The sequence below is a fragment of the Anolis carolinensis genome, unplaced genomic scaffold (genome assembly GCF_035594765.1).
Source record: "Anolis carolinensis isolate JA03-04 unplaced genomic scaffold, rAnoCar3.1.pri scaffold_21, whole genome shotgun sequence".
Lineage (NCBI taxonomy): Eukaryota > Metazoa > Chordata > Lepidosauria > Squamata > Dactyloidae > Anolis > Anolis carolinensis.
The window spans coordinates 960,415-984,486 of NW_026943831.1; the positions used below are offsets into that span (position 1 = coordinate 960,415).

Consider the following 24,072-nt stretch of genomic DNA (forward strand, 5'->3'; position numbering starts at 1 on the left):
GCTTGGGTTGAGCTTTTCCTGCATGGCAAGGCCTTGCACTGGGTGGAGGCTAGGACTCAGGGGAGCCGTGCCTGCAAACGACGGGGAAGGAAAGGGATTCCTCCTGAACATGAGGAAGAACCTCCTGAACATAGGAAGAGCCGTTCAGCGGTGGAACTCTCTGCTGCGGAGTCTGGACGACGTTCCTGCCGTGGAGACTTTTCAACAGAGGCTGGGAGGCCATCTGTCGGGGGTGCTTTGATTGTGCTTTCCCTGCATAGTAAGGGGTTGCACTAGATGTGGCCTCTTGCAACTCCGTGATTCTATTATTCCAGGTGAGGAAACCTGCAAAAAGGCTTCCCAAGGCAAGGATTGGCGTCCCTTTCATTCATTTTATTTTATTTTATATTACAATAGAGTCTCACTTATCCAACCCTCGCTTATCCAAGGTTCTGGATTAGCCAATGCATTTTTGTAGTCAATGTTTTCAATATATCGTGATATTTTGGTGCTAAATTCGCAAATACAGTAATTACAACATAACATTACTGCATATTGAACTACTTTTTCTGTCAAATTTGTTGCATAACATGATGTTTTGGTGCTTAATTTGTAAAACCATAACCTAATTTGATGTTTAACAGGCTTTTCCTTAATCTCTCATTATCCAAGATATTCACTTATCCAAGCTTCTGCCGGCCCGTTTAGCTTGGATAAGTGAGACTCTGCTGTATTTTATTATTTTATATTATTTTATTTATATTATTTTATATTTTATTTTATATTATTTTGTATTATTTCATTTATATTATTTTATATTTTATATTATATTATTTTATTTTATTTTATTATATATTATTTGATATAATTTTATTTTATATAATTTTATTTTATTTTCAATATTTTTACCCTGCCTTTCTCACCCCGCCAGAGGTGAGACCTATAAGTGCCATGAGTAAACAATATTTATATTATTTTATATTTCATTTTATATTATTATATATTATTTTATATTATGTTATTTTATATTATTTTATTTATATTATTTTATTATTTTGTATTATTTCATTTATATTATTTGATATAATTTTATTTTATATAATTTTATTTTATTTTCAATATTTTTACCCTGCCTTTCTCACCCCGCCAGAGGTGAGACCTATAAGTGCCATGAGTAAACAATATTTATATTATTTTATATTTCATTTTATATTATTATATATTATTTTATATTATGTTATTTTATATTATTTTATTTATATTATTTTATTATTTTGTATTATTTCATTTATATTATTTGATATAATTTTATTTTATATAATTTTATTTTATTTTCAATATTTTTACCCTGCCTTTCTCACCCCGCCAGAGGTGAGACCTATAAGTGCCATGAGTAAACAATATTTATATTATTTTATATTTCATTTTATATTATTATATATTATTTTATATTATGTTATTTTATATTATTTTATTTATATTATTTTATTATTTTGTATTATTTCATTTATATTATTTGATATAATTTTATTTTATATAATTTTATTTTATTTTCAATATTTTTACCCTGCCTTTCTCACCCCGCTGGAGGTGAGACCTATAAGTGCATGAGTAAAAAATATTTATATTTTTTTATATTTCATTTTATATTATTATATATTATTTTATATTATGTTATTTTATATTATTTTATTTATATTATTTTATTATTTTGTATTATTTCATTTATATTATTTGATATAATTTTATTTTATATAATTTTATTTTATTTTCAATATTTTTACCCTGCCTTTCTCACCCCGCTGGAGGTGAGACCTATAAGTGCATGAGTAAACAATATTTATATTATTTTATATTTCATTTTATATTATTATATATTATTTTATGTTATTTTATATTATTTTATTATTTTGTATTATTTCATTTATATTATTTTATATTTTATATTATATTATATTATTATATACTATTTTATATTACTTTATTTTATATAATTTTATTTTATTTACAATATTTTTACCCTGCCTTTCTCACCCCGCCAGAGGTGAGACCTATAAGTGCCATGAGTAAACAATATTTATATTATTTTATATCTTATTTTATATTATTATATATTATTTTATATTATTTTATTTATATTATTTTATTATTTTGTATTATTTCATTTATATTATTTTATATATTATTTTATATTATTTTATTTATATTATTTTATTTTTTGTATTATTTCATTTATATTATTTTATATTTTATATTATATTATATTATATTATTATATATTATTATATATTATATTATTTTATATTATTTTATTTATTTTATTTTATTTTTTGTATTATTTCATTTATATTATTTTATATATTATATTATATTATATTATATTATATTATATTATTATATACTATTTTATATTACTTTATTTTATATAATTTTATTTTATTTACAATATTTTTACCCTGCCTTTCTCACCCCGCTGGAGGTGAGACCTATAAGTGCATGAGTAAACAATATTTATATTATTTTATATTTTATTTTATATTATTATATATTATTTTATATTATTTTATTTATATTATTTTATTTTATTTGTATTATTTCATTTATATTATTTTATATTTTATATTATATTATATTATATTATTTTAATTTTTTGTATTATTTCATTTATACTATTTTATATTTTATATTATATTATATTATTATATACTATTTTATATTACTTTATTTGATATAATTTTATTTTATTTACAATATTTTTACCCTGCCTTTCTCACCCCGCTGGAGGTGAGACCTATAAGTGCCATGAGTAAACAATATTTATATTATTTTATTATTTTGTATTATTTCATTTATATTATATTATATTATATTATATTATATTACTTTATTTTATATTATTTTATATTATTTCATTTATATTATTTTATATTTTATATTATATTATATTATATTATATTATATTATTTTATTTTATTTACAATATTTTTACCCTGTCTTTCTCACCCCGCCGGAGGTGAGACCTATAAGTGCCATGAGTAAACAATATTTATATTATTTTATATTTTATTTTGTATTATTTCATTTATATTATTTTATATTTTATATTATATTATATTATATTATTTATATTATTTTATTATTTTGTATTATTTCATTTATATTATTTTATATTTTATATTATATTATATTATATTATATTATTTTATTTTATTGTATTATTTCATTTATTTTATTTTATATTTTATATTATATTATATTATATTATTATATACTATTTTATATTATTTTATTTTATTTACAATATTTTTACCCTGCCTTTCTCACCCCGCCGGAGGTGAGACCTATAAGTGCCATGAGTAAACAATATTTATATTTTTTTATATTTCATTTTATATTATTATATATTATTTTATATTATGTTATTTTATATCATTTTATTTATATTATTTTATTATTTTGTATTATTCCATTTATATTATTTTATATTTTATATTATATTATATTATATTATTTATATTATTTTATTATTTTGTATTATTTCATTTATATTATTTTATATTTTATATTATATTATATTATTATATACTATTTTATATTACTTTATTTTATATTATTTTATATTATTTCATTTATATTATTTTATATTTTATATTATATTATATTATATTATATTATATTATATTATATTATATTATATTATATTATATTATATTATTTACAATATTTTTACCCTGCCTTTCTCACCCCGCCGGAGGTGAGACCTATAAGTGCCATGAGTAAACAAACAAGGATGCATAATTCCAGGCTCCGCTCGGGCCAAAATCCCCCACTGACGCACTGACCTCCTCGTCTTCATCCAAGGAGTTGATCTGCTTCAGCTTCTGGGTCCAGTACCGGGCTTCTTCCTCCGGGATGTCTGCAGAACGACAACAAAGTCACAGCCATTGGCATGGGCCAACTTCGGTCTTCCCTTTGGGGGTTTTGGACTGCAACTCCCACCATTCCCAACAGCCTCAGGCCCCTTCCTTTTGCTTGTATTATATTTTGCTGACCTGCTTTTCATATCTGCTTTGCTATTTCACCCTGAACTGGAGTGTGGTGTTAAGTGCAGAGATGCTTCTAAGCTTTGGAGTACACCATTCTTATATTTTATATTTATATTTTATATTATATTATATTATTATATACTATTTTATATTACTTTATTTTATATAATTTTATTTTATTTACAATATTTTTACCCTGCCTTTCTCACCCCGCTGGAGGTGAGACCTATAAGTGCATGAGTAAACAATATTTATATTATTTTATTATTTTGTATTATTTCATTTATATTATTTTATATTTTATATTATATTATATTATATTATATTATTTATATTATTTTATTTTTTTGTATTATTTCATTTATATTATTTTATATATTATATTATATTATATTATATTATTATATACTATTTTATATTATTTTATTTTATTTACAATATTTTTAGCCTGCTTAAGCGGCCGAGGGGGAAAAGGAAAGGGCCTGAGGCTGTTGGGAATGGTGGGAGTTGCAGTCCAAAACACCCGGAGGGCCAGAGAACATGCATGTGCACACACAAACACGCTACCATCCTGTCCAAACTAAACTAATCATTCCGGAAGCATTCTCTACTGATGTTTCACCCACATCTATGGCAGGCATCCTCAGAGGTTGTGAGGTCTGTTGGAAATGAGGCAAATGGGGTATATATATATCTATATATATAAAAGAGTGATGGCATCACGGCAGCGGACAAAACAACAAAAGTAAACACCCCACAACCTCGAAAATTGACATCACAACCCCTCATCCATGCCTCTAGGTTGATACAACAAAAAGAAAAGAAAAATAAAGTCCTAATTAGAGGGAGAGGAATAATTGTTTTTATCCGATTGCTGCCAGTTACAAGGCTAAGCTCCACCCACTTGGTCTCCTAGCAACCCACTCAGCCCAGTGTTAATAAAATAATGATAAAAAAATAAATACAAATAATACAATAAAAAATTATAAAAAACACTAAAATAATTAATACAATAAAATACTATAACAAAATGACTAAAAATAATACAACAAAATAATAAAATATAATAAATAAAAAAGATAAGTGACAATAAAATTAATTAAAAAAAATACAAATAACGTCAAATAAAAATTCCACAACAAGTTTTAGCCGATACCACCACCACTTTGCCACAGCAACGCGTGGCCGGGCACAGCTAGTGTATGTATGTGTATATATATATATATATATATATCCCTGTGGAACGATGTCCAGGGTGGGAGGAAGAGAGAACTATTGTCTGTTGGAGGTAAGTGTGAATGTTGCAATTGGCCAGCTTGGTTAGCACTGAATGGCCCTGGAGCTTCAAAGTCTGGCTGCTTCCTGCTTGGAGGAATAATAATAATAATAATAAAACTTTATTTATACCCCGCCACCATCTCCCCAATGGGGACTCGGGGCGGCTAACATGGGGCCATGCCCAGAGCAATACAACATAATAAGATATAAAAACAACATATCATAGCACCATTAAAAAATACAATAAATGATAATAGGCATTACATCAAGAAATCAGAAAACAATAAAGCAAGGGCAGGCCGCGTAAACACAAAGATAAAACCTGGAGTGAGAGGGACAGAGGGGAGAATCCTTTGTTGGGAGCTTTTAGCTGGCCCTGATTGTTTCCTGCCTGGAATTCCCCTGTTTTTTGAGTGTTACTCAAAAAAGCCGTCTACAATCAGGACAGGAAATGAAGAGCAACACTCAGAAAACAGGGGAATTCTAGGCAGGAAACAATCAGGGCCAGCTAACACCTCCCAACAAAGGATTCCCCCAGGCAGGAAGCAGGCAGACTTTGAAGCTGCATGGCTGTTCAATGCTAATCAAGGTGGCCAACCGCGACATCCACACTTGCCTCCAAGAGACAAAAGTTCTTTCTCCCTCCCACCCTGGGTGTCATTCCACAGCTAGCTATCTATATAAACCCCACTTGCCTAGCTTCCAACAGACCTCACAACCTCAGCCATAGATGTGGGTGAAACGTCAGGAGAGAATGCACCCAGAACTTAGCCAGACAGACTGGAAAACTCACAGCAACCCAGTTTGCTTTTCCGTGGCTGAGAAATGCTGGATGAACAGCAACCTTAACAGTGAAGGACACGTGGTTGCTTCACCCAGAAAGCAGCATTTTCTGCAGAGAAACAACCTTTTTGGGCAGAGATGGGACATTTCCTGCCCAGAGAAAGCTGCTTCCTGCATGGGAAATTGGGAGTTTTCATTGGGAGCGGATTCTGAGCAAAACTCACACATTGTGGTTGACTTGCATAGAGCACAAATATTCTGTGCGGGAAACGGCATTTTCTGCGCAGAAAACTGTCATGGGGCCAATTCCCAGAGCTGAGTCTGCAAGCTCTGGAATTGGAGCCATAACAACAAGCACTCCCCGATAGCTCATGCAGACACCTGGCACCGGAGCATGGGAACTTTTGGAGTGAGAATCAAAACAGCTTTAATGAATAGTTGGTGTTGTAGTGGTCGTAATGTGATATGTGGGGTGGGGTTTGGTGATGATATTTACGTGTGGTGTGACGTTGTAGCAAAGGTGATAAAAATGATTGTGTGTAAACATTATGTCATTCTCGACTTTTCCCAAGTCGTGTGTTCTTCAATAAAGATTGGTTTTGATAACAGCTACCTTTGGTCTGTGTTCATGCTGGTCGTTTGAAGTAAGCGTGACAGAAAACAATCTCTCTGTCTGCTGAAGATTTCCCAGGGGACCCTGTGAGCGAGATTCAGAGGCCGCTGTTTGGGAGGAAACCTCAGGAGCCCCCGGGACCCCCTGCCTAGCGCTCCAGAGACAGACGCCGAGGACAGGAAGGACGTGCTTTGCAAAGAAGGACAAACAGCTCCTTTCTGGGTCTCTCGTTTTCATGCAGAAAGCCAAAGAACACCCCAAAACCTTTCCTGGAGTTCGAATCTCCGGGACGCAGAGAAAAGGGGCTGTCGTGCAAATTCCACCGCAAACATGCAAGAGCCCCACGCAAAGCCCTCCTCCCCACCCGGCCCCAGAAGCACGGGAGCCGGGAGCCAGGCCGCAGCCTCCGGCCGAGCGAGCGAGCGGTCACTCCCTGGGCAAACGCACGGCACCCGAGGCACACGCATGCACAGCACACACGGGCAGCGTACCACTTTGGCCGCGTCCATCTCATCGTGCAAGCCTGGGAAACGGAAGAGAGAGGGCTCTCAGCACAAGTGGAGAGGGGTCTGGGTGGGAACCCCGTAAGGAAGGAAGGCCTGGGAAGGAAGCGGGAAACGGGGCACGCCCCCCCCCCTCTCCTCCGGACAATCTGGGCCAGGCGTGGGCACACTTCTGCTGGGACTTCTGCGAGTTGGAAGTCCAAAACACCTGGAGGGCTGGAGTTTGTGCATGCCTGGCCTAGCCCAAAAGGGAGCCATGTCCCCGAAGGCTCTGTGACTAATAATAATAATAACAACAACAACAACAACAACACCCTACTGGAGTCTGCACGTATCATCCGAAAATACATCACACAGTCCTAGACACTTGGGAAGTGTTCAACTTGTGATTTTGTGATACGAAATCCAGCATGTCTATCTTGTTTGCTGTGTCATAATAAAATAATAACAACAACAACAACAACATCACACAGTCCTAGACACTTGGGAAGTGTTCGACTTGTGATTTTGTGAAACGAAATCCAGCATGTCTATCTTGTTTGCTGTGTCATAATAAAATAATAATAATAACAACAACAACAACAACAACAACAACATCACACAGTCCTAAACGCTTGGGAAGTGTTCGACTTGTGATTTTGTGAAACGAAATCCAGCATGTCTATCTTGTTTGCTGTGTCATAATAAAATAATAATAACAACAACAACAACAACAACAACATCACACAGTCCTAAACGCTTGGGAAGTGTTCGACTTGTGATTTTGTGATACGAAATCCAGCATGTCTATCTTGTTTGCTGTGTCATAATAAAATAATAATAATAACAACAACAACAACAACAACAACATCACACAGTCCTAAACGCTTGGGAAGTGTTCGACTTGTGATTTTGTGAAACGAAATCCAGCATGTCTATCTTGTTTGCTGTGTCATAATAAAATAATAATAATAACAACAACAACAACAACAACAACAACATCACACAGTCCTAGACACTTGGGAAGTGTTCGACTTGTGATTTTGTGATACGAAATCCAGCATGTCTATCTTGTTTGCTGTGTCATAATAAAATAATAATAATAACAACAACAACAACAACAACAACATCACACAGTCCTAAACGCTTGGGAAGTGTTCGACTTGTGATTTTGTGATACAAAATCCAGCATGTCTATCTTGTTTGCTGTGTCATAATAAAATAATAATAACAACAACAACAACAACAACAACAACATCACACAGTCCTAAACGCTTGGGAAGTGTTCGACTTGTGATTTTGTGATACGAAATCCAGCATGTCTATCTTGTTTGCTGTGTCATAATAAAATAATAATAATAACAACAACAACAACAACAACAACATCACACAGTCCTAAACGCTTGGGAAGTGTTCGACTTGTGATTTTGTGATACGAAATCCAGCATGTCTATCTTGTTTGCTGTGTCATACAATTAATAATAATAATAATAATAATAATAAGAAGAAGAAGAAGAATTTATTTATAGGCTGTCCTATCTCCCTAAGGGGACTCAGGGGGGCTTCCAGACAAAAAGGAAAGGCCAACATTAAAGGCCTTGACAAAAAAGACAACCACACAAATCCGACAGTATGAAATAACATCAATATAAATTAATAATCACTGAGCCAGAAAATAAAATTAATAATCACATAGACATAATTATCTAAGCAAACACATGAACACCATTAACCAGAACAACACAAATGCGTAAGAGAATATGAAATGATTTAAAATGATTGAAAATAATGTATAGCTGCTTGTGGGGTCAAGGGACAATTGCCAACATGAAAGTAAGGTTGTCCTTACACGTATGGCCTTCCCTAACACGCCTCAAGGCAACGCACACGGAGACACGCTGGATGAGCCCATAGACGTGGGGCTTCCAGGTTCGATTCCAAGAGACTCAGGGCAGCTCACATGGGGCAAAGCCCAACAACACGGTTAAAATACAAATGACCTAAAAATGCAATCCCCAATGTAAAAACAGCAGTATTATAACAATACATAATGATGGGGCTGGGAGGATTTTAGCAACTAAAAAAAATAAGAAAAATGATTGAAAATGCAGTGGGTGGTGTTCAGAATGAGTGGGGGGCCTCTGTGGGAAATACCACGGGAGGGTGAAGGGGGCGGGGGGGGGGCGCAGGCCCGTGTCACTCACCAAAAGGCAGCTCGAACCTGGCGTCCAGCAGGATCTTGTGTGGCGTTGGGTTCTTGGTGCCGCAGACCTCGTGGCCCTTCATCAGGACCTCCGCCTCCAGGGTGGACCACTCCCCGGGACCCTCCTGTGGGGAGGAAGGAGAGCAGGGCATGTCACTCACCCAAGGGTGGCTCAGAGCGAGCCCCACTCCCATCAATCAGGACTGCCTTTGTGATCAAGAGCTACCCTCAGACCCAGCAGCCACAGAGGAGAGGGTCTGCAGCGCTGCCTTTCCCCACAGACCCACATCTCAGCATCTTCCAGAGACAATAATAATAATTATTATAACCTGGGGCTTCTTCTTCAGTGAGAGAAGCCCCAGGTTCAAGGCCTCATGTGTAAAGCTCCAGTGTGAAGGCTGCTGCGAATAAAGCTACTGTGCGAAGCTCCTGTGAAAGTTCGGTGTGAGAGGAGGCTCTGTGAGAGCGAAGCCATGAGATCATACCCCACACACCTGGCCTTCCTTTTCCCCCTCCCCTTAAGCAGCTGAGGGGCAAAAGCTGAGGGGCTGTTAGGAATAGTGGGAGTTGGAGTCCAAAACACCCGGAGAGAGGGCCCAAGTTGGCCCAGGCCTGAGCTAAAGAGACCCTTGCACAAAAGAAATGCACTGAAAGGGTTAAACAGATGCAGTGACTCAGCAAAAGCTATAGGTCAATATAAGCAGGTATGCCTGGAGCCTAATAGGCCTCAGTGCGAGAAGCCCCAGCTTGAAGGCTCCAGTGTGAAAGCTGCTGTATATAAAGCTACTGTGCGAAACTCCTGTGAAAGTTCGGTGTGAGAGGAGAGGAGGCTCTGTGAGAGCGAAGCCATGAGATCATACCCCACACACCTGGCCTTCCTTTTCCCCCTCCCCTTAAGCAGCTGAGGGGCAAAAGGAAAGGGCCTGAGGCTGTTAGGAATAGTGGGAGTTGGAGTCCAAAACACCCGGAGAGAGGGCCCAAGTTGGCCCAGGCCTGAGCTAAAGAGACCCTTGCACAAAAGAAATGCACTGAAAGGGTTAAACAGATGCAGTGACTCAGCAAAAGCTATAGGTCAATATAAGCAGGTATGCCTGGAGCCTAATAGGCCTCAGTGCGAGAAGCCCCAGCTTGAAGGCTCCAGTGTGAAAGCTGCTGTATATAAAGCTACTGTGCGAAACTCCTGTGAAAGTTCGGTGTGAGAGGAGAGGAGGCTCTGTGAGAGCGAAGCCATGAGATCATACCCCACACACCTGGCCTTCCTTTTCCCCCTCCCCTTAAGCAGCTGAGGGGCAAAAGGAAAGGGCCTGAGGCTGTTAGGAATAGTGGGAGTTGGAGTCCAAAACACCCGGAGAGAGGGCCCAAGTTGGCCCAGGCCTGAGCTAAAGAGACCCTTGCACAAAAGAAATGCACTGAAAGGGTTAAACAGATGCAGTGACTCAGCAAAAGCTATAGGTCAATATAAGCAGGTATGCCTGGAGCCTAATAGGCCTCAGTGAGAGAAGCCCCAGCTTGAAGGCTCCAGTGTGAAAGCTGCTGTATATAAAGCTACTGTGCGAAACTCCTGTGAAAGTTCGGTGTGAGAGGAGAGGAGGCTCTGTGAGAGCAAAGCTGTTTATCTGCAGAAGAAAGAGGCCCAGCGCAAAAACAAAGAAGGCAACTTAAAAAACCTTATTTGTGTTATAGAAACCTTGTTTTTATAAATGGTTCAACCATATTATTTTGCAATAAAAAGCCTCCTAAAAATGATAACATTGGTCTGTGTGTTTTTGTCCTTTTTATCACTTTTTACTACTGGTGCTGGGTCACACTGCTGCTCATAAGTTACTCTGCTATACGTTTACGGGGAGGGTCTTTTGTTAATAAGCCCACTCGCTCAACAGAAACTCTACAGCAGGCATGGGCCAACTTTGGCCCTCCCTCCAGGTGTTTTGGACTTTAACTGGGAGTTCTAATAGCCGGTGGGAATGGGGAGGGAGGGTGTTGAGGAGCATGTCGCAAGAAACGCTGCAAGAAGAATCGATTCTTCAAAGGCACAAGGCTGGTTCTGCTGCAGATGGAGGGGCGAAGTGGGGGAGGGGCTGAGCGACCCCTGAGTGGACGCTCCCCACGACCTTTGACCTCCCCCTCCCTCCCCGCGGCCCCCGCGCACTGACCTCCTCGGACTGTCGGATGGCCCTGAGCGCGATCCAGGCCGTGCCCACCATGGTGTCCCAGATCAGCCCTTTGTTCCAGACTTCCACAATCAGGCCCAGGTCCAGGCGGCTGATCTCGCTGCAAACGGAGGGAGGCACAAAACGCACACATGTCAACACCTGCAGGGAAGCCCAGCGCTGTGATGTCTCATGGGCCATGTAGTCCCATTCCTAGTACTATGGTGACAGACGAAGAGGAAAACTTGGGTTTCCCACCGATTCAGCCAGAAACGGAGCCCCTGCACCTGGAGGATGTTTGCCCTCAAGAAGTCAGCCAGACAAGCCTTGGGCAGAATTCTCCCCCGTTTTCTCGTAAAGACAATTATAATAAAGATAGAGGCGCTAGGGAGGCGAATCGCCGAAGCACCAGAATCGCAGCCAAACAATTAGCTGATTAGGTCTGCTTCCCTTGGGAAATTCTAAGGAGTCTTGCATCTGGACAGAGATGAGTTTCACTTCTAGTTCTCCAGGGAAAGTGTTCTTCTGGCGGGAAACGAGACCCTATTTAGGTGTTTGCCGCAAAGGAAACTTTGCGGAGTCAATTCGTCAGCTGGAGGAGTGAGATCGTGTGTAGACTTCGTACTCCAGTTCCCTGTTTCCGGATCAAGTTTCCAGCCTTGCCTTGTCCCGCGTTTACCACGGACCTTGTTTTTGCTCTTGTTGCCTTGTTTCAAGTCTTGTTCTAGCCAAGTATCAAGTTTGCTTCCAGCCTAATTGCTAAGTTTCCATGGACTTAAGGACCTTGTCTTCTCCCCACACTTTGCTTGGCAAGGTGTGTGTTTCGGTTATTGGATTATAACTTTGGACTTTAATATCACCTATTGGACATTATTTTCCTGGACTATATTTGACCTTTCCTGAAAGGTCTACTTCTGAACTATATTCTACACTTGTTTTTATTGACTTTATATATTTCCTTAATAAAGATATTAGATAGATTCTGGTCTCTGCGCATGGTTATTGGTGCTCTGCAGCCTGGGTCCTGACAAGCGCTGGCCCCCGAGATGCCGGAAAGGGCCTCCTTGGCCAGCGTTGTCGCACCTCCGGCTGGCTGCACACAGGACGGAGTCTTCTATCGTTTATTAGGAAATAAGCAGATATGCAAATGCCGGCTGCTCAAAGGCTCAAAGGAGGCCGGGCAAGCCCTGCTGCAGGGGCACCCCTTGGCCACTAGCGCTCCCCAGAGGACCACAAAGCCAAGGCCCTCCGAGACGGACAGACGGCCACCGTGCGTCCGCACTGGAGAATGGATGCAGTCTGGCCCCACCACAACTGCCAGCGCTCAATGCCAGGGAATCATGGGAGCTGCAGATTCACAGAGCCCGGCCGCAGCAAAGTACAGCGTGTTTGAAAAAGAACTCCTTACTTTCCATTTGAACGAATACAATTCCTACGATTCCCTATCACTGAGCCATGGCAGGGAAGGCGGTGTCAAACTGCATCAATTTGGCAGTGAAGATGCTGTCGCAGCTATCAAACTGGGGTTCCAAACATTCAACCCCTTCTGCGGAAGTTGCACCCTTCGTCCAAGGAGAAAACCCCAAAACAAACTGTCTTTTAGTAAAGAAGGATTTATATAAACAAAACAGTCCTTTGCTTTTATCAGCAGCTAAAACAAAGAGTTCTTATCTTCAAGCTTTAACCTTTCTGGTTTCCGTCTTCAAACTTCTCTTCAGCTTCACTCCAACAGCAACACCATCATCGTCACCATCACAATCACATTCACTAACTCAAGATTTACTCAGTCTCTATTAATAGCACTCAGTCTTTAGCAGGTGTCTTGATTGCTGCTGGTCAAACATGGATAGGACATGATTCTTACAAACACTTATCCATTTTCACAGAAGAAATGACCTAAATAATACACAACTCTGACAGATGCACCCCAGAACTCCCACCTGCCGTGACGCCTGGGGTTTGGCGAGGCCGCACTCCAAGGAAAGGAGGCCACAGCGAGGGCCACGAGGCGGAACGCAACTCGGGCAAGACAAGCGTGTTCCTGTCTGTGGGGAGGCCCTCCTGGAGACTGGGCCTCCTCCCAAGACCTTCCTCACAAGACCTCATACTCATAGCAATATTATTATGGTGATGCTTCTGCTAGTATTATTATGTATGTTTATGTATACCCTGCTTTTGACCACCCCAAGGGTCCGGATACTCACAAGAGGAAGTCTTGCTCCCAGCAGGGCTGGTCCCCCCGAACGGCCACCGTGGTGCTCTTGACATTCTGCACCTTCAGAGTCACGTACGTGTTGAATTTATCTGCGCAGAGGAGAGAGCACAGGGAAGGCGTTCCCGTGGGCCACGGGCCTCACGCTCCCACGAGGCCCCACCCGAGAGAGAGACAGACAGACAGGACACCAAGGTATTACTGTATATGCATGTATGTGACTAACTTTCTGTGGGATCACTACTTGTGTAAGTGTGTGTTAAGAGAAAAACACCTGGTTAATTACAACTCATGGTTGAGTAATTAGAACAATCAGGGCTAACAGGCTTGAGCCACTCCCTGAATGGGGGATATCTGGGAAATGTTTGCAATGTCTTTTGGGGACTTACTTGGGAACTTACTTGGGGACTTATTGAATGTTTGCTGAGAGCCTACTATGAAGTTGCATGAATTTAATGCAAGAGACTTTATGTGAGTTTTTGTTGCTGGAAGTTTTATTATGATTTTTGACTCTGCTACTTAAGAGTAAATTTTGATTTTCTCTTCCATTTTCGTGGCTTGTTTTTCTTTTGCTCATTGTGGATGCAACAAAGGACTGGATAAGTCTGGACAGGACTGCACGCAGTTTGTTTTTCAACAAACCCGTAACACAAGGCACCCCCCCCCTACCTCCCTCCCCCACAAGCATTTGGCCTTTTGCTCCAACGTCCAACAGGCCTTTATTCCCACTCTGGGGGAGTTAAAAAAGAACCCCCCCCCCCCCCCCAAGAAAGAAAGCTATATGGGGCAAATACAGAGAGAAACCCAAAGGCAGCATCCGCAGCGCCAGGAGGGATCTCCCACGAGACCATGACAGACAGAGAGTGAGCAAAGGCTGGCAGACAAGCAGGCACTCACCTGGGGGGCCTTGCAGTTTCGCTTTCTTCACTGGAAAGAAAAAGAAAGAGGGAGGACATGAGACGTTGTTCATTCTGTCCTTTGCATGCAATAATAATAATAATACTTTGTGCAAGGAAACCGACGAAACCATTGATCAGCTGCTGTAAGAAAATCGCACAGACAGACTACAAACAGAGGCACAACTCTGTGGCCCAAATGATTCATTGGAACTTATGCCTCAAGTACCACCTCCCAGCAGCAAAGAACTGTCAGGATCACAAACCTGCAAAAGTATTGGAAAATGAGCACGCAAAGATACTGTGGGACTTCCGAATCCAGACTGACAAAGTTCTGGAACACAACACGCCAGACATCACAGTTGTGGAAAAGAACAAGGTTTGGATCATTGATGTTGCCATCCCAGGTGACAGTCGCATTGACGAAAAACAACAGGAAAAACTCAGCCGCTATCAGGACCTCAAGATTGAACTGCAAAGACTCTGGCAGAAACCAGTGCAGGTGGTCCCGGTGGTGATGGGCACACTGGGTGCCGTGCCAAAAGATCTCAGCCGGCATTTGGAAACAATAGACATTGACAAAATTACGATCTGCCAACTGCAAAAGGCCACCCTGCTGGGATCTGCACACATCATCCGAAAATACATCACACAGTCCTAGACACTTGGGAAGTGTTCGACTTGTGGTTTTGTGATATGAAATCCAGCATGCCTATCTTGTTTGCTGTGTCATACAACGTCGTGTCAACAATATAATAATGCTTTATTTTTATACCCCTCCTCCATCTCCCCAAAGAGACTCGGGGAGGCTTACATGGGGCCAAGCCCGAATAAAACAGCAAACCAAAATAAAATAACGTCAGAAAATACAAACATAGACATTAAAATTAACACTCTAAACATAGTGAACGTAAAAATAATAATCATAGTAAAAACATGGATTTGGCACCCAAGTAGAAGGATAAAAACAAATGGGTAAAGTGTAACGAGTGAATATTGTAAACGAGGTAGTTAATTAAGTGCTACCATCAATGAGAGAGCAACTTGAGGTGGGGTGGACCCTGGGACTATAACAAATTACTGTATAGACTCGAGTATAAGCCTAGTTTTTCAGCCCTTTTTTTAAGATTGAAAAAGCCCCCCTCGGCTTATACTTGGGTGAGGGTCCTGGTTGGCTTATAGTTGGGTCAGCTTATACTCGAGAATATATGGCACATTTATTATTTTTCTCTATTATTATTGGTATTATTACATTTATTATTTTTCTCTATTATTGTTGCTACTATTACATTTATTTTACTCTATTTTTATTATTATTATTAATACATTTATTATTTCATTCTGATCTATTATTATTATTATTATTATTGCATTATCATTTTACTCTATTATTACATGTATTATTTTCTTGTATTTATTATTACTATTATTACATGTATTATTTTACTCTATTATTATTAAAAGGATACATAAGCACATTTACATTGAAGAAGATGAGAATAATGATTTAATCAGAGTTGGACAGTCTTTTCTTAAATTTGAGCTTTATGTAAATATTCAAAAACATTTAACCTCCTGATGCCTCAGTTAATGTAATTTTATTGGTACAGTAGTCTCACTTATCCAACACTCGCTTATCCAACGTTCTGGATTATCCAATGCTTTTTTGTAGTCAATGTTTTCAATTCATTGTGATATTTTGGTGCTAAATTCATAAATACAGTAATTACTACATAGCATTAATGTTTAACGAACTATTTTTTCTGTCCAATTTGTTGTATAACATGATGTTTTGGTGCTTCATTTGTAAAATCATAACCTAATTCGATGTCTAATAGGCTTCACCTTAATCTCCCCTTATTATCCAACATATTCGCTTATCCAACGTTCTGCCGGCCCGTTTATGTTGGATAAGTGAGACTCTACTGTATCTATTTTTATTTCTGAAATTTCCCACCCTCGGCTTATACTGGAGTCAATGTTTTCCCAGTTTTTTTGTGGTAAAATTAGGTGCCTCGGCTTATATTCGGGTCGGCTTATACTCGAGTATATATGGTATTTTATCGATTATTTGACGCAAACGAACGAATATACAATCAGTAAATGTACATGCAAAAATAATGAAACGTGTCCCTGGAGTTCAATCTCCTTGGTGATAGATCTCTATTCAGACGGCAACTTGTGCCAAATAAGCAGAACACATTTCCCCATTCACGAGAGTTCAAGACTTTCTTCAAGAGCAGAATCTGTGCAAACGCTTCTTAATTGGAAAAACGGTTTCAATCTGAGTAATAGCAATGGCAACACCAGCTGCTCCCCCCCCCCCACCTCCATATCATTTGCAAAAATCCTAATGTAGATTTTTTAACTCCTTGCAATGCAGGAAATGTATCTTTCCAATCAAGAGAAATTCAAAATATGTTTACACACAGCATACTTTCACATTAATAAAAAATAACCCCATAAGAATGGGAAGAGGCATTAAAGCCTTTCCTGGTGGTTTGAGCTTTCTGACTGTTTTGCGTATACAAGTACACAAGTATGGGTAACATTAAAAAAAATTGCATAAACTGAAAGATGCTGAAAGTCATAACCAAATGTTTCATTAACATTATTCCATTATATTTGACATTTTGAGGAATCACTTGTTACATTCCGGCTCGTCATTTAGAGTTAAAACCAGTTTCCATGCTAGTCCATTTTACCGAATGGATTAGCACTGAAACTGGTTTTAACTCTGCATGCTGTGTTAATAGTAATTATGTTGATGTCTTATTATGGTTTTACGTATGTTTCTATTTGGTAATTGAATGCTTTAAGTATGTTGGAAAATGCCCTGAGTCCCTTCAGGGAGATAGAGCAGTTTACAAATAAAGATTTATTACTACTATTATATTATGACACAGCAAACAAGATAGATATGCTGGATTTCATATCATGTTATTATTATTATTATTATTATTATTATTATTATTATTATTATTATTATTATTACAGTAGAGTCTCACTTATCCAACATAAATGGGCCAGCAGAACATTGGATAAGTGAATATCTTGGATAATAAGGAGGGATTAAGGAAAAGCCTATTAAACATCAAATTATGTTATGATTTTACAAATTAAGCACCAAAACATCATGCTTTACAACAAATGGATAGAAAAGGCAGTTCAGTATACGATAACGTTATGTAATAATTGCTGTATTTATGAATTTAGAACCAAAATTTTGCAATTTATTGAAAAAGTGACTACAAAAACATTGACTACTAAAAGGCAAACTGTGTTGGATAATACAGAACTTTGGATAAGCAAGACTCTACATTATTATTATTATTATTTTGTTGTATTAAATAGCATTACCTATTTTTTAACCACCTTACATAATACCTTTTTGGAACACAAGTTTAATGTTGGGGGCTGGGCTGTGGCGCAGGCTGATGAGCAGCCTGCTGCAATAAATCACTCTGACCATGAGGTCATGAGTTCGAGGCCAGCCCGTGGTGGGGTGAGCACCCATCAATTGAAAAAAATAAAAAAAAATAGCCCCTGCTCGTTGGTGACCTAGCAACCCGAAAGATCGTTGTATCTATCAAGTAGGAAATAAGGCACCACTTATAAAGTGGGGAGGCAAAGTTAACTAATTTACGACGTTGGAATGAGGAAGTGTGGTCAGAGTGGATGATGAAGCAGCTGCTCCCCCCTGTGGCCAGAATCGAACATCCCCTCAGGAGAAGGTTAAATTGCCTCTGCGTCTGTCTGTCTCTGTCTTGGTTCGATGCGTTTATGGGCATTGAATGTTTGCCCTGTATGTATATAATGTGATCCGCCCTGAGTGCCCTTCGGGGTGAGAAAGAAAGGCGGAATATAAGTACTTTAAATAAATAAATAAATGTTCACATTTTATGAATTCTGCCATTATTTATTTATTTGATTTATATGAAGGACTGGATTGTGAAAGTGTTGGGAGATGGCCGAGATGGACATTCTGGCGGGATGCCTCCAGGCCAAAGACCTCTCAGAGTTTGGGAAGGACTGCGAACCCCTCAAGAGGCCCCGATACTTGAGACATTGCGTTCTACCATACAAGCCGGGGAGATTACGAAGATCAAGTAGTGAAACGCTCCTATGGACTCAGCTCAGAGACAGCTGTCACTTAAAACTGGGCAGAGACGGCACCTTCCTGGGCGCGGGACCAAAGCTGTGGGACGCTTTGCCAGAAGCATTAAGAGCAAACCCCACCCTCTCGGCCTTTCGGAAAAACTTGGAAACATTCCTGAGTTGAGTAGCTTTTAACTAATGGTGACAGAAGCACTTTATAATCACACTAGCTGTGCCCGGCCACGCGTTGCTGTGGCGAAGAATGGTGTTATGGGAAATAAAGTATTGAGGAATTGGTGGTAGTTAAGGTCAAGGGTAAAGGTTTTCCCCAGACATTAAGTCCAGTCGTGTCTTACTCTGGAGGTTGGTGCTCAAGAGCCGGCGTTGTCTGTAGACTCCTCCAAAGTCATGTGGGATGACTGCATGGAGCGGCGTTACCTTCCCACCGGAGCAGTACCTATTGATGCACTCACATTTGCATGTTTTCGAACTTCTGGGTTGGCAGAAGCTGGGGCTAACAGTGGGGGCTCTCTCCGCTCCCCCAATTCAAACCTGTGGCCGTTTGGTCCAGAAGTTCAGCAGCTCAGCGCTTTAACACGCTGCACCATCAGGGGATATTATTTCCTAAAGGTTGTGAATATACAATATTTCTGATTGGTTTTTTTTGTTTGTTGGAGGCAAGTATGAATGCTGCAATTAGGAAAAATGATTAGGATGTAATGGCCTTGCAGCTTTAAAGCCTGGCTGCTTCCTCCCTGAGTGAATTTTTTGTTGGGAGGTGTTAGCTGGCCCTGATTCTTTCCCGTCTGGAATTCCCTTGTTTTCAGAGTGGTGTTGTTTGCGATATTTTATGTGCTTCTACTGTCTGTGGCCCTGAGAAAACAGAGGATTTGCCAGATTTTGATGATGGGAATACTTTGTTGGGAGGTGTTAGCTGGCCCTGATTGTTTCCAGTCTGGAATACCCTTGTTTTCAGAGTGGTATTGTTTGTGATATTTTATGTGCTTCTACTGTCTGTGGCCCTGAGAAAACAGAGGATTTGCCAGACTTTGATGATGGGAATACTTTGTTGGGAGGTGTTAGCTGGCCCTTTATTGTTTCCTGTGTGGAATTCCCCTGTTTATTTACTGTCCTGGTTTTAGAGATTATATTGTTCTGCATTATTCTATCCCAGTAATTATTTCATATTAAAGTAGAATCTCACTTATCCAACATTCACTTATATAATGTTCTGGATTATCCAACACAGTCTGCCTTTTCATAATCAATGTTTTTGTAGTCAGTGTTTTAAATTCATTGTGATATTTTAGTGGTAAATTTGTAAATACAGTACAGTAGAGTCTCACTTATCCAACATAAACGGGCTGGCAGAATATTGGATAAGCGAATATGTTGGATAATAAGGAGGCATTAAGGAAAAGCCTATTAAACATCAAATTAGTTTATGATTTTACAAATTAAGCACCAAAATATCATCTTAGACAACAAATTTGGCAGAAAAAGTAGTTCAATCCACAGTAATGCTATGTAGTAATTACTGTATTTATGAATTTAGCACCAAAATATCACAATATATTGAAAACATTGACTACAAAAATGCGTTGGATAATCCAGAACATTGGATAAGCGAGTGTTGGATAAGTGAGACTCTACTGTAATTACTACATAGCATTACTGCGCATGGAACTACTTTTTCTGTCAAATTTGTTGTATAACATGATGTTTTGGTGCTTAATTTGTATAACGATTACCTAATTTGATGTTTAATCGGCTTTTCCTGAATCCCTTCTTATTATCCAACATATTCACTTATCCTGCCGGCCTGTTTATGTTGGATAAGTGAGACTCTACTGTATATTGATAATCTTATATTATCTGCTCAGAACTGGATTATATGAGGCCCTTTCTTCACAGCTGTATAAAATGCACACTGAAGTGGATTATATGGCAGTGTGGAGTCAAGATAATCCAGTGCAAAGCAGATAATGTAAGATTATAAATGGGTTATAGAGCTGTGTGGAAGGGCCTTGAGTCTACACTGCCATATAATCCAGTTAAAATCAGATAATCTGTGGAAGAAGCCTAAGTGAGGCCTAAGTCTGCCTGTCCCCTAACTGAAGCCTGGCTGTCCCTTGGTTGCTAGGCAACCAAGTGGGCAGAGATTAGCCCTCTAAACTGGCAGCAATTGGATAAAAAAAATTATTGCTCTCCCTCTAATTAGGACTTTATTTTTCTTTTCTTTTTGTTGTATCAACCTGGAGGCATGGATGATGGGTTGTGTTGTCAAATTTCGAGGTTGCGGGGCCTGTACTTTTGTTGTTTTGTCCGCTGCCCTGATGCCATCACTCTTTTATATATATAGATTTTACCTTCCTGGGCATTTAGAGGGCTTTTCATCCCTTTTGATAATTTTCAAGTCCAACAAGGACTGACTTGGGGTTATTTTAATGCATTATCTATACTGTTTTGTTGTATCTATTGGTGTAAACCACCTTGATAACCACCAAATAAATAAATCTATACACATAATAAAAGTGAAAATGTGCATTTGTGTATGTGGCAGAGATGTCCAGCCTCCGGCCTCCAGAAACAGCTCTGACCCAGAGTGCTGGGCAGCCACCAAAGCCCTCCCTCCAAGGACATGGCCGGCTACAGTGAGTGCCACATCCCAGGGTTCCTCTCTCTCTCCATGGGTGTGGAATTTGCATGACTCCGCCCACAGCCCCTCCCTTAACCCTTTCCTATTTTCTATGGCAAACAACAACTGAACATAATAGAGAGGGAGGTTTGGGGAGAAATCACCACGATTTATAGGAGTTGTAGTGAATGGGATGTATAGTTCACCTGCAATCTAAGAACCTTTTGAATTCCACCAACGATGGACCTGGAACCAACTTGGCTCTCAGACCCAACATGGCCAAATTTGCATACTGGTGGGGTTTGGGGGCAACTGGCCTTGACATCTGTGAATTATAGTTCACCCATATTCAGAGAACCCAGCAGATGACGGATCTGGATCAAACTTGCCACACAGACCCAACACGGTCAACTGGGAACACTGGTGGACTTTGAGGGTGACTGAACTTTACCTCTGGGAGTCATATTTCACCTGCATTCCGTGAGTGCTCTGAACCCCACCAATGACGCATCTGGACCAAACTTGGCACTCAGACCCAGCACTGCCAACTTGGGGTGATTGACCTTGGCACCAGAGAGTTATAGTTCACCCATATTCAGAGAACACTGAACCCCACCAATGACGCATCTGGACCAAACTTGGCACTCAGACCCAGCACTGCCAACTTGGGGTGATTGACCTTGGCACCAGAGAGTTATAGTTCACCCATATTCAGAGAACACTGAACCCCACCAATGACGCATCTGGACCAAACATGGCACTCAGACCCAGCACTGCCAACTTGGGGTGATTGACCTTGGCACCAGAGAGTTATAGTTCACCCATATTCAGAGAACACTGAACCCCACCAATGACGCATCTGGACCAAACTTGGCACTCAGACCCAGCACTGCCAACTTGGGGTGATTGACCTTGGCACCAGAGAGTTATAGTTCACCCATATTCAGAGAACACTGAACCCCACCAATGACGCATCTGGACCAAACATGGCACTCAGACCCAGCACTGCCAACTTGGAGTGATTGACCTTGGCACCAGAGAGTTATAGTTCACCCATATTCAGAGAACACTGAACCCCACCAATGACGCATCTGGACCAAACTTGGCACTCAGACCCAGCACTGCCAACTTGGGGTGATTGACCTTGGCACCAGAGAGTTATAGTTCACCCATATTCAGAGAACACTGAACCCCACCAATGACGCATCTGGACCAAACATGGCACTCAGACCCAGCACTGCCAACTTGGGGTGATTGACCTTGGCATCAGAGAGTTATAGTTCACCCATATTCAGAGAACACTGAACCCCACCAATGACGCATCTGGACCAAACTTGGCACTCAGACCCAGCACTGCCAACTTGGAGTGATTGACCTTGGCACCAGAGAGTTATAGTTCACCCATATTCAGAGAACACTGAACCCCACCAATGACGCATCTGGACCAAACATGGCACTCAGACCCAGCACTGCCAACTTGGGGTGATTGACCTTGGCACCAGAGAGTTATAGTTCACCCATATTCAGAGAACACTGAACCCAGCAGGTGACGGATCTGGACCAAACTTGGCACTCAGACCCAGCACTGCCAACTTGGGGTGATTGACCTTGGCACCAGAGAGTTATAGTTCACCCATATTCAGAGAACACTGAACCCAGCAGGTGACGGATCTGGACCAAACTTGGCACTCAGACCCAGCACTGCCAACTTGGGGTGATTGACCTTGGCATCAGAGAGTTATAGTTCACCCATATTCAGAGAACACTGAACCCCACCAATGACGCATCTGGACCAAACATGGCACTCAGACCCAGCACTGCCAACTTGGAGTGATTGACCTTGGCACCAGAGAGTTATAGTTCACCCATATTCAGAGAACACTGAACCCAGCAGGTGACGGATCTGGACCAAACTTGGCACTCAGACCCAGCACTGCCAACTTGGGGTGATTGACCTTGGCATCAGAGAGTTATAGTTCACCCATATTCAGAGAACACTGAACCCAGCAGGTGACGGATCTGGACCAAACTTGGCACACAGACCCAGCACTGCCAACTTGGGGTGATTGACCTTGGCACCAGAGAGTTATAGTTCACCCATATTCAGAGAACACTGAACCCCACCAATGACGCATCTGGACCAAACATGGCACTCAGACCCAGCACTGCCAACTTGGGGTGATTGACCTTGGCATCAGAGAGTTATAGTTCACCCATATTCAGAGAACACTGAACCCAGCAGGTGACGGATCTGGACCAAACTTGGCACTCAGACCCAGCACTGCCAACTTGGAGTGATTGACCTTGGCACCAGAGAGTTATAGTTCACCCATATTCAGAGAACACTGAACCCCACCAATGACGCATCTGGACCAAACATGGCACTCAGACCCAGCACTGCCAACTTGGGGTGATTGACCTTGGCATCAGAGAGTTATAGTTCACCCATATTCAGAGAACACTGAACCCAGCAGGTGACGGATCTGGACCAAACTTGGCACACAGACCCAGCACTGCCAACTTGGGGTGATTGACCTTGGCATCAGAGAGTTATAGTTCACCCATATTCAGAGAACACTGAACCCCACCAATGACGCATCTGGACCAAACATGGCACTCAGACCCAGCACTGCCAACTTGGAGTGATTGACCTTGGCACCAGAGAGTTATAGTTCACCCATATTCAGAGAACAC

The 24,072-nt window shown here is 40.1% G+C and overlaps 1 protein-coding gene across 1 annotated transcript in view; it reads right to left on the reverse strand.

Moving 5' to 3' along the window:
• Window positions 1–24,072, reverse strand: part of LOC100565343 (uncharacterized) — a 290,729-nt gene that overhangs the window by 188,637 nt on the left and 78,020 nt on the right. The window contains exons 2-6 of the mRNA XM_062966504.1: window positions 14,644–14,673; window positions 13,739–13,838; window positions 11,538–11,655; window positions 9,386–9,509; window positions 3,822–3,895 (exon numbers count right to left, since the gene is read on the reverse strand). Coding sequence (XP_062822574.1) covers window positions 3,822–3,895; window positions 9,386–9,509; window positions 11,538–11,655; window positions 13,739–13,838; window positions 14,644–14,673 — 446 coding nt within the window. The remainder of the gene's footprint in view (window positions 1–3,821; window positions 3,896–9,385; window positions 9,510–11,537; window positions 11,656–13,738; window positions 13,839–14,643; window positions 14,674–24,072) is intronic.